This window comes from Tachypleus tridentatus, chromosome 13 (genome assembly GCF_004210375.1).
Source record: "Tachypleus tridentatus isolate NWPU-2018 chromosome 13, ASM421037v1, whole genome shotgun sequence".
Classification (NCBI taxonomy): domain Eukaryota; kingdom Metazoa; phylum Arthropoda; class Merostomata; order Xiphosura; family Limulidae; genus Tachypleus; species Tachypleus tridentatus.
This window is the reverse complement of record NC_134837.1, coordinates 264065953-264077277: the sequence shown is the minus strand read 5'-3', so window position 1 is coordinate 264077277 and position 11325 is coordinate 264065953. Positions and strand designations below refer to the sequence as shown.

The window sequence follows — 11325 nt, the reverse complement described above, 5'->3', positions numbered from 1 at the left end:
GCAGTTACATCAAATGGCTTTAGACCATGTTCTAGGGGGACTTGACAACTTTAAACCACAACAGTGACTGTGAATATGGTTCTTCAGTTAATTGTAAGTAACAACAGTCACTGTCAATATGGTTCTTCAGTTAATTGTAAGTAACAACAGTCACTGTGAATATGGTTCTTCAGTTAATTGTAAGCCAAAACAGTTACTGTGAATATGGTTCTTCAGTTAATTGTAAGCCACAACAGTTACTGTGAATATGGTTCTTCAGTTAATAGTAAGTCACAACAGTCACTGTGAATATGGTTCTTCAGTTAATAGTAAGTCACAACAGTCACTGTGAATATGGTTCTTCAGTTAATAGTAAGTCACAACAGTCACTGTGAATATGGTTCTTCAGTTAATAGTAAGTCACAACAGTCACTGTGAATATGGTTTTCAGTTAATTGTAAGCCACAACAGTGACTGTGAATATGGTTCTTCAGTTAATTGTAAGTAACAACAGTGACTGTGAATATGGTTCTTCAGTTAATTGTAAGTAACAACAGTTGCTGTGAATATGGTTCTTCAGTTAATTGTAAGCCACAACAGTTGCTGTGAATATGGTTCTTCAGTTAATTGTAAGCCACAACAGTCACTGTGAATATAGTTCTTCAGTTAATTGTAAGCTACAACAGTACTGTGAATATGGTTCTTCAGTTAATTGTAAGTCACAACAGTCACTGTGAATATGGTTCTTCAGTTAATAGTAAGTCACAACAGTTACTGTGAATATGGTTTTCAGTTAATTGTAAGTAACAACAGTGACTGTGAATATGGTTCTTCAGTTAATTGTAAGTAACAATAGTTACTGTCAATATGGTTTTTCAGTTAATAGTAAGCCACAACAGTGACTGTGAATATGGTTCTTCAGTTAATTGTAAGTAACAACAGTTGCTGTGAATATGGTTCTTCAGTTAATTGTAAGCCACAACAGTTACTGTGAATATGGTTCTTCAGTTAATTGCAAGTCACAATAGTTACTGAGAATATGGTTCTTCAGTTAATTGTAAGCCACAACAGTCACTGTGAATATGGTTCTTCAGTTAATTGTAAGCCACAACAGTTACTGTGAATATGGTTCTTCAGTTAATAGTAAGTCACAACAATTACTGTGAATATGGTTTTCAGTTAATTGTAAGCCACAACAGTTACTGTCAATATGATTCTTCAGTTAATTGTAAGTAACAACAGTTACTGTCAATATGATTCTTCAGTTAATTGTAAGTAACAACAGTTACTGTCAATATGATTCTTCAGTTAATTGTAAGTAACAACAATTACTGTGAATATGGTTTTCAGTTAATTGTAAGCCACAACAGTTACTGTGAATATGGTTCTTCAGTTAATTGCAAGTCACAATAGTTACTGTGAATATGGTTCTTCAGTTAATTGTAAGCCACAACAGTCACTGTGAATATGGTTCTTCAGTTAATTGTAAGCCACAACAGTTACTGTGAATATGGTTCTTCAGTTAATTGCAAGTCACAATAGTTACTGTGAATATGGTTCTTCAGTTAATTGTAAGTAACAACAATTACTGTGAATATGGTTTTCAGTTAATTGTAAGCCACAACAGTTACTGTGAATATGGTTCTTCAGTTAATTGCAAGTCACAATAGTTACTGTGAATATGGTTCTTCAGTTAATTGTAAGCCACAACAGTTACTGTGAATATGGTTCTTCAGTTAATTGCAAGTCACAATAGTTACTGTGAATATGGTTCTTCAGTTAATTGTAAGTCACAACAGTCACTGTGAATATGGTTCTTCAGTTAATTGCAAGTCACAATAGTTACTGTGAATATGGTTCTTCAGTTAATTGTAAGCCACAACAGTTACTGTGAATATGGTTCTTCAGTTAATAGTAAGTCACAACAATTACTGTGAATATGGTTTTCAGTTAATTGTAAGCCACAACAGTTACTGTGAATATGGTTCTTCAGTTAATTGTAAGTAACAACAATTACTGTGAATATGGTTTTCAGTTAATTGTAAGCCACAACAGTTACTGTGAATATGGTTTTCAGTTAATTGTAAGCCACAACAGTTACTGTGAATATGGTTCTTCAGTTAATTGCAAGTCACAATAGTTACTGTGAATATAGTTCTTCAGTTAATTGTAAGCCACAACAGTCACTGTGAATATGGTTCTTCAGTTAATTGCAAGTCACAATAGTTACTGTGAATATGGTTCTTCAGTTAATTGTAAGCCACAATAGTTACTGTGAATATGGTTCTTCAGTTAATTGTAAGCCACAATAGTTACTGTGAATATGGTTCTTCAGTTAATTGTAAGCCACAACAGTTACTGTGAATATGGTTCTTCAGTTAATAGTAAGTCACAACAATTACTGTGAATATGGTTTTCAGTTAATTGTAAGCCACAACAGTTACTGTGAATATGGTTCTTCAGTTAATTGTAAGTCACAACAGTTACTGTGAATATGGTTCTTCAGTTAATTGTAAGCCACAACAGTTACTGTCAATATGATTCTTCAGTTAATTGTAAGTCACAACAGTTACTGTCAATATGATTCTTCAGTTAATTGTAAGTCACAACAGTTACTGTGAATATGGTTCTTCAGTTAAACACTTTCTCTTTAAGTTGTTTCAACTCTTCAATCTGTCATATTTTACTGTTTGCAACTTTAAAGTCTCATGCTGTAGATTTTGTAATCTGTTATAGGCCCAAAAGTTACACACAATATCAGTGCTATTACTATAATGTTTACTGAATTTTAAGAAGTGGTTAAACAAGCTATTAATAATACTATTGTACCCCATTGCTTAATGTATTAGATAACTATATATTTAAAAATGGCTGGTATGAATAGAGAAAGCACTAATAGAGGAGCAAACAACTTTCGACCTTCTTTGGTCATCATCAAGTTCACAAAGAAAAAAAGGGTTTGAAGGGGGTAGTGTAATTGAGTGTAGGAATGTAGAGGGCGTGCTTAGATGTTTGATTAAATCATTTATTAATATAGATATAAAGGTGTTCCTTTGTATTGGTTTATTTTGGGCTTGAGTTGTATAAGTAAGGCTTCTTTAATTTTGCGTTTGTTTATGTTTGTTTGTTTATTTAGTATTTGGGTGTTTTCTATGGTTACGTTGTGTTTATTTGATTTGCAGTGTTCGAAAACGTGTGAAAGTGACTTTGAATCTGGTTTCCATTTTTCTACTTGTTTTTCCAATATAGAAGTCAATGAAAAAACTTACCTCGTGTGTGAACCCAGTGAAACCTGCCGTGTCCAGCACGTGCAACTTCTCTAATATAATTTGCTGTTTCGGTCATGCCACATGAACGGCCACAACTTATTATGGGTTCTGCGTTTTCGTTCCGTACTTGTATTAAAGCTGTATGAACTGAAATGTTTGTCCCTAAACAACACTGCTGCAAATAGTCGATCACGACCTCTAGCGGTTGGTCAGGAATACTTGTATTTACGAAGTAAATGCCTGCTGTTTTATGGGAAAACAACAGTAACACTTCATTTCTTTTAAACAACTAAATAAGAATTACATGAATTAGGCCTGACTTACTGTACAAGTTGTTTATTGTAGTTAAAATTAATTAATTATTTGGTCCAACACATACCTCACACTAAACTGTCACTTTACACAAGCAGACATTTATGTGATTGGACCCGAAATAGTGACGAGAAATTTAACTAAAAATCAATAAGTTAACTTGATAGAAAATTCGATTTTCCTCAATATCTGCTTACAGAAATACAAGTTGAGGGATGTAAATATGCACAATAATTAACCATTTAACTATTATTCATATCTCCATAAAACCATTCAAAATAGTCTGTTCTCTAATAAGATACGACAATTTGTTTTCACAGTGAACAAACTAAAGTAACAAACAGCGATTTCAATGTTAGTACAGGTAAGTTCCATACCAACAGGCACACTTAATATAATATTAATTTATAAAGAAAAATAAACGTCGTATTAACGCATCATTGGAAAGCTGTTAAAGCTTACAATTTAAAACCGAAAATCAAGTACAGTGATACAGTATTTGGACCGAACATGGTAACATATATTTAAGTTGAAGTAATATCCATAGAATAACCCAAAACGGCTTGCGTTGAGAAAACCAGCTATTTTTACATATATATTTTTCTCTACAAGTGGGTTTTCTCGTCATCACTGATCATACTGATAAAGATATTTAAAGATGGAGAATGGTTGTAATTTTTTTAAAATCAATTTTACTTCTGTTGTAATACTTTGGTTTAAACTTACTATCCCCAGAGTTTAACACGTAATGTTTTTTCCTCTCGAAGACTGATCTTAACATTTCAAGCACGTTATTACTTCCTTCGAGAGAATCGTGACACCTCAGCCAATCACAGGCTTGTCTGGTAGCTTGTCGGTCAGCTGACCTCATGTCTGAACTCCAGTGTAAAACTTTTCCCCCGTACCTACAAACATCACAAAGATTTAATAGACAAGATGACTGCTGTTCATAACATTGTCAGTAGAAACTTAATTCTATTCTAGGGTGAGGTTTTTCTATTTTATATGTCGTTTCTTCCATGCTAGAGACGGAAAGTGACAGTTGGAAGAAGGATGGCGACTCCTACAGCTGATTTTACAAGTGCATTAAATGGAACAGAGTTCCTGTAAGTTTTAAAATGTTATTAGATATTTTATTGAGCACAATTTTTCTTTCTCGTGACCGTGAAGTGGTTATTCAATTCACAACTGTTTGTTTGACCGCAAACTATGCTCACACTCTAGCGCGTGGTACATGGACTCACGTACCACGCGGAGTCATTTTAATGTACAGAATCACAGATAGAAGTAGTTAGGAGAATAAAGAACATTCGTCGTTCCAGAGGGTTTGGTTTGTTTTGAAGTTCTCGTAAAGCTACACGAGGGCTATCTGCGCTAGCCGTCTCTAATTTAGTTGTGTAAGACTAGAGGGAAGGCAGCTAGTCGTCACCACTCACTGTTAACTCTTGGGCTACTCTTTTACCAACGAATAGTTGGATTGATCGTAACATTATAATGCCCCCACGACTGAAAGGGCGAGTATGTGTGGTGTGGTGGGGGTTCGAACCCGCGACCCTCGGATTACAAGTCGAATATCTTAACTACCTGGCCAGGTCGGGCCCGGTCCACAGGGGCTCTGTAAATCATGAGGGTGGGGGCTTTGAACACCACCTAAGAGCAGGTATTTTATGTTAATTATGTCAACCTTCCCGTTAATGAACTCGCAGAAGTTAGGCTTATCCCTTGATAAGAATTGGTTTAGCTGTCATGAACAAGCCATCCTTCCTACTTCTGACTCTTTTCAGAGACAAAGAAAACAAAAACGCATCCTCAGTTGATACTAAAAATCATCTACAGCAAATGATTTATTGATATTTATGATAACTTTGTACTATTAATATTGGGAAACTAGCAAAAAACGCAAAGTAAGTAGTAGTTTCGTTGTTTCATTGACTGGTTCGTTTTGAATTTCATGTAAAGCTACACAGGGGCAATCTACGCTAGCTGTCCTTAATTTAGCAGTGTAAGACTAAAGGCTGTGTGTGTTTTCTTATAGCAAAGGTCCGTCACTGGTACAGCGGTAAGTCTATGGATTTACAACACTAAAATCAGAGGTTCGATTCTCCTCAGTTGACTCGGCAGACAGCCCGATGTGGCTTTGCTATAAGAGAGAAACCTACACGCGGGACCACTTTTTCATTGAAAGTATAATAGCAATCGAAAACGAAAACAAACTATTATCTATTAAAACTTATTACTGTTCCACATATTAAGAATAATTCATGAATTTCTGGTCTGGCATTGCCAGGTGGTTAAGGGACTCCTCTCGTAATTCAAGGGTCAATCCCAATATTTGTTGGTAAAAAAGTAGCCCAAGAGTTGGCGGTGGGTGGTGACGACTAGCTACCTTCCCTCTAGTCTTACACTTAAATTAAGGACGGCCAGCGCAGATAGCCCTCGTGTAGCTTTGCACGAAACTCAAAACAAACCAATCATGAGTTTCTTTCTTTTCATTAAAAACGTTCAGTACAGAAACTTATTTTCATACACTTTTACTTCTAACAATATCTTGACGAAATTCCGGAAATTCAATTTCAAACTAATAACGAAGAAAGATGGAATGTTAAATTTTATGTCCGTTAAACAAATCAATCTACAGTCGGCGATTGAATTATAAAGAAATGGGCAGAAATACATCTTCTGTAACATTTTTGACAAGAAATAAAATATTTTTAGAGACACTTTCAGTGAACACGTATTAAAAAATTCCACCAATGTCTTGCATTGGGATGTTGTCACAACAAACTCGGTGTCTGAGTGTCAAACGACGTGATATAAATAAACTTATTGTGATTGAAAAACTTTTTTTTTCTATATGTGTTACGTTTTATATTTCCCATTACACTCGATAAACACTGGATATGAAACGAGTGAATTTATAAATAACCTATAATTTAAGTAAACTTTAAAAAAATCGAAAATCCTTATGATAAATATACTTTTAATTATTCGCTCTGTTACACCAGAGGTACCTCGGGTTATAATTATTTACACCTTTGAAACACACACCTATTGCACTGTACAATCAGTTGATTAATTTTACTACTGTAACAGTAAATAAAATATTGAAAAAAGTTTGCCACTAGATTTATAGTTCGTTAACTAGTTTTAGGTTTGGTCGTTTCCTTGAGTTGAGTTTAAATGTTTTTGAAAAGATATAGTCCGTTGTGGGACTTCTTTTTTGGGCGACTGAGCATTGCTTACACTTAAAGTCAGGTCATAACGACAGATCAAACATTTGTAAGTAAACACTCACAATATGTTCTTATCTTCTTGGACCATATAAACTGTACAAACCTAAATAAAACATTTGTTTTAGTTGTGAATAAGATGCACAGATCATTAGGAAACTCGATATTGGTTACTGGGTGATACTTACTGAACCACATTGAAAGAGTGTCTGCTAGTGAGTTGTTCTTGTAACACACGGCTAATGTTGTCCATCAAAAAGTTCCAAAGAGGTTTCGCTACTGCTCCAGCTTGGACCACGAATATTACACTATATTAAAGATCAGCACGTGTTTAGTGGGAGGAAACAGAGTGTGAAAACTATATTTTCATAGGATACTAACTTCAAACGTTAAAAGAATACATAATATAAGCTTTATTACTTTTATATATATGTTCGTGATGCTGATTCTGTTAGTAACGTTCAAATTGGCTGGAACATTTGTCTCAAGCAGTAATTTCCCACTCAAGTCCTAATCAAATGGTGATTTTAAAACTTTTTAAATGTAATAAAACATAAAGCAGAAAAACAAAATCGTTTACATCAGGGATTTGAATTATTATAATGAACGATTATCATGTTGACGTGAAGAATTCAAATTTAACTCAGGATTTTGTGTTATTTACAGCAACCTCTTTGAATAACAGGAAAAATATTAATACCATTACCGATTAAATTATGGATCATATAACATTACATACAAACACCAGTGTCTGTCTGTGTGAAACACAAGTAAAATATCTTTTTAATCAAATACATGACATTACAGTATATTATTGTTTATGCTATTAACTGAAATAAGATATTTTCAACAGACTCAGTGGGAGACATCTGTATTGAAAAACAAATCCATTTTCTCTAAATTACCATGGAAAATTTTGGACATGTTTACTGCCTAAAAAAGAAAGTTGTTATTTCCTGTATTCTGAGAGCATTAGATCTGTGAAAAGTGGTGATTGAAATACACCAGCACATCATAAACTTAACGGCCAAGCACAAGAAACATGGAAGTCTCCAAATAACACATGGATTTATTCAGGAACTGTTAACAATCACCTTGGTAAATACAGTGCAGCAAACCAAGTACAGTATTATGTCTGTAGCTGATTTCACAGTGTTTCTATCGTGATGGACAGCAATTTTCCTTTCCAAATCACAGGTAAAAATCATGTTAACTAAAGACAAAAAGGTGATAGTAGGAATATAAAAAGTTGGCACAAATTAATTAATGATGCTCAGAATGTGGTTTTATCTATATATACTGAATTTACTGTTATTAGGTATACATTAGTACCAGCTTATGATGTGGCTTTATTGACATATACCTCAATTTACTATCATCAAGTTGACCTTAGTACTAACTAATGATGCCACCACTATACTGGTTCAGGTGTGTTGAGGATACAATTACTAAATGCACATGCAGAGATGCCAACTATTTCAAGTGACTGAGCATAATGATTGACTTTCACAGTTTTATTCCTTTTAGATTTGCCAGAAAAAAAAATCTGGTGAACGAGACCTCTTTTTTTTCCATCTTGTGAACGATCGCATTGGAATTTCTATGCCACTTAAAAAACGAGAAATACCCATCTACGTGAGTGCTGATTGGCTGACAAGCACTGATGATGTAACTATGTATTCCCCCACGTACCCAGTATGGAGAATCACTGCACTTAAACTATTGGTAGACGTCGGAGATACAAATATTTTTTATTATTTCAAGCACAAACACGATTATCGCAAGTATCCATTTGGCCTATGTCTTTTATTTATTATCAAAATTTATTTGTACCTCACTAGAAATTTTCTTTCCACCCCTTTCAAGCCCTGGGGAAACAATTTATCACTTTATTGTATAGGCCTATATAATATATAATAATTTGGGAGTTGCAACAAGTCGTAATATTTGTCTGTATGAGCGTATAGTCGTAATGTATACACCAAAATCGTAATGATTACGCTCAAATCGTAATGGATGGCATCTCTGCACATGTACACAACACACACTTAGTTTTTTGAATCACGTTAATTCGATACACCCCAATATTAAGTTCACCTGAGAACAGGAAAAAAACTAACCAAATATAATTTCTTAACCTCAAAATCAATAGAACTGATAAACAATTCAAAACAGAAAAATCACCCACACTGGATTATACATTTCCTGGGACTCAGCATATGAAACGAAACAAAAACTCAACATATTAAAAAAACAAATAAATACAGCCACAAAACTATGTTCACCCGATAAAATTAACAATGAAATTAAAAAAATAAAATAACACTTCATGAACATCAACCAATTTTCTCTAAAAAGCATAGAAAAAATTATACGTATACACCTAGACCAACAACAAACAAACAACAATAAATCCCAAGATACAACAAACTACAAAAGCTTATACTGCTGTACACCATATGTTCCCAACATCAGCAAAAAAAAACCAACATTTGGAGAAAACTTATAACACAACACAATATACCAGTAAATACCAAATTTATTCAAAAACCATGTACAAAACTAATGTCCATACTATATAAAAATTACACTGAGAAACACAACACAAACATTATTTATAAAATACAATGTGATAACTGCCACGACTTCTATATTGAAGAAACAAGTAGAAAAATGGAAACCAGATTCAAAGAACAAAAAAAACACCTTCACACCTAGTCAGTTAGTCATTACCACCCACCGCCAACTCTTGGGCTACTCTTTTACCAATGAATAGTGGGATTGGTTGTAATATTATAATGCTCCCAAGGCTGAAAGGGCGAGCATGTGTGGTGTGACAGGGATTTGAGCCTGCAAACCTCAGATTATGAGTTGACCACTTAACCTACCTTGCTATGCCGGCCTTTATTAAAAATTATTAACTGTAAAAATTTTCTGGCTGCTGATAAGAAATTTAGATATTAGAGACAAAAACAGTATAACCTCATCGTTACTCGATTTCACCCACAAAATATGTGACTGTCCTACACTAGCTAAAAGTTAATATAAGTCACAGTTTTTTGGTCTATTGTGATTTGATAAGCTTTCTTTGTGGTAATATATCAAACATGTAAATAAACTATGTAACTTCCCCTTACTTTACCTGTAAAATAGACCAACCCACTTTTTTAAAAATAATTTGGTACTTTACTAAGTTCTATCCATGTACTGTTGAGATTAAATATGTTGTGAAAGAAAAAAAGGTACTGAGAAAACACTTACTTGCTTTCGACAACTGTACCAATGAATCTTCGACTTCCTGAGGTTAACCATTTTAATCTTTTGTCGTAGAATCCAGCTATCTTTGACAGTAACGAGGTGTACAGTTGTATCAGGGGAGCATCAACATGGACATAACGGGTTGAATTGTCATACCAATTGACAGTGACAAGGGCTCTCTGTGGCACAGAAACAACTAATTTAAAAAGGTTTTTACTATAACTTTAACTAGATATAAAGCCCTTAGTTTAGTGGAGGCTAAGTATCTTGTCCTTCGTGCAGAGTTTCTAAGTTTTTCATAAATACCATGATGTACTCCGAAATGTAAACTGACACAAGTGTGTAACTTATATCTACTATACTTACATAGCCAACTGTAACATTGTATATGTATCATATAGCTAATATTAGATGTATCTATGTATTTTAAATTATCTCAGAAAGTTTATAATACTCACAAAATGCCCTAGATTTTTCCAGACATTAAAACTTTTTGTTTTTTAGTTGACACATTATTTAATGATTTGTATTTCAGAGAATACTGATATTTCACACATGGAACATTTGTTGGTTTGTTTGTGATTTTTTGAATTTGAGTGTACAATGTACAGGCAGTGCTATAAAGTAATTTAAACAGTTAAGTGACATGTCTAGACCCCTCATGTATGAGGTTAGGTAAGTAGAGTTCTGAATGTACTTGATGGTTGTGTGGGGCATCTCAACAACTGTGAGGATAAATCTCTTCCACAATATGTGATAGCTACCAAACACCTCTGGTACAAAGGTATTTTGAGGTGAGTGGTCTGATCAAAAATAATAAACTGATCTAAAACACAACATTACATGAATCAGAATACACAAGTCTAATCATAGACATCAGATAAACCTGTATTAGAACATCCTTATCTTAATCTCGACAGAATTGTATTTCTTACACAAGTCAGCACCCTTAGGTGTCTATGAAAAACTGAATTTACATAAAACCTCAACACATAACTACTGGTCTGTCGGTTGGGGCTCTAACTTGTAATAGATCTGTTCCCCAAATATCCTTCCCTCTGCAATGCACTACATACACACACACACACGTGTACTGTATTATTTACACTTGCCCCTTCCTTACATATACTGTGGCATTTCAAATGTAGACACCCCTCACAGGTGGCCCAACAGTAAGATCGAGGATTTATAATGCTAAAATTTAGGATTCCATCCCTGCTATTAAAACAAGTTGATAGACAATTGTGCAAAATTTTCCTATGTCCTGGTAAATATAC

At 34.1% G+C, this 11325-nt stretch overlaps 1 protein-coding gene across 3 annotated transcripts in view; it reads right to left on the bottom strand.

The window, feature by feature from the left end:
* Positions 1-11325, bottom strand: part of LOC143237433 (von Willebrand factor A domain-containing protein 3A-like) — a 44100-nt gene that overhangs the window by 2888 nt on the left and 29887 nt on the right. For 2 of the 3 annotated variants that reach the window (XM_076476670.1, XM_076476671.1), the window contains exons 12-15: positions 10052-10227; positions 6979-7098; positions 4287-4465; positions 3249-3491 (exon numbers count right to left, since the gene is read on the bottom strand). In XM_076476670.1, the coding sequence (XP_076332785.1) occupies positions 3249-3491; positions 4287-4465; positions 6979-7098; positions 10052-10227 (718 nt within the window). The remainder of the gene's footprint in view (positions 1-3248; positions 3492-4286; positions 4466-6978; positions 7099-10051; positions 10228-11325) is intronic. The other variant, XM_076476672.1, reaches the window with a different exon arrangement.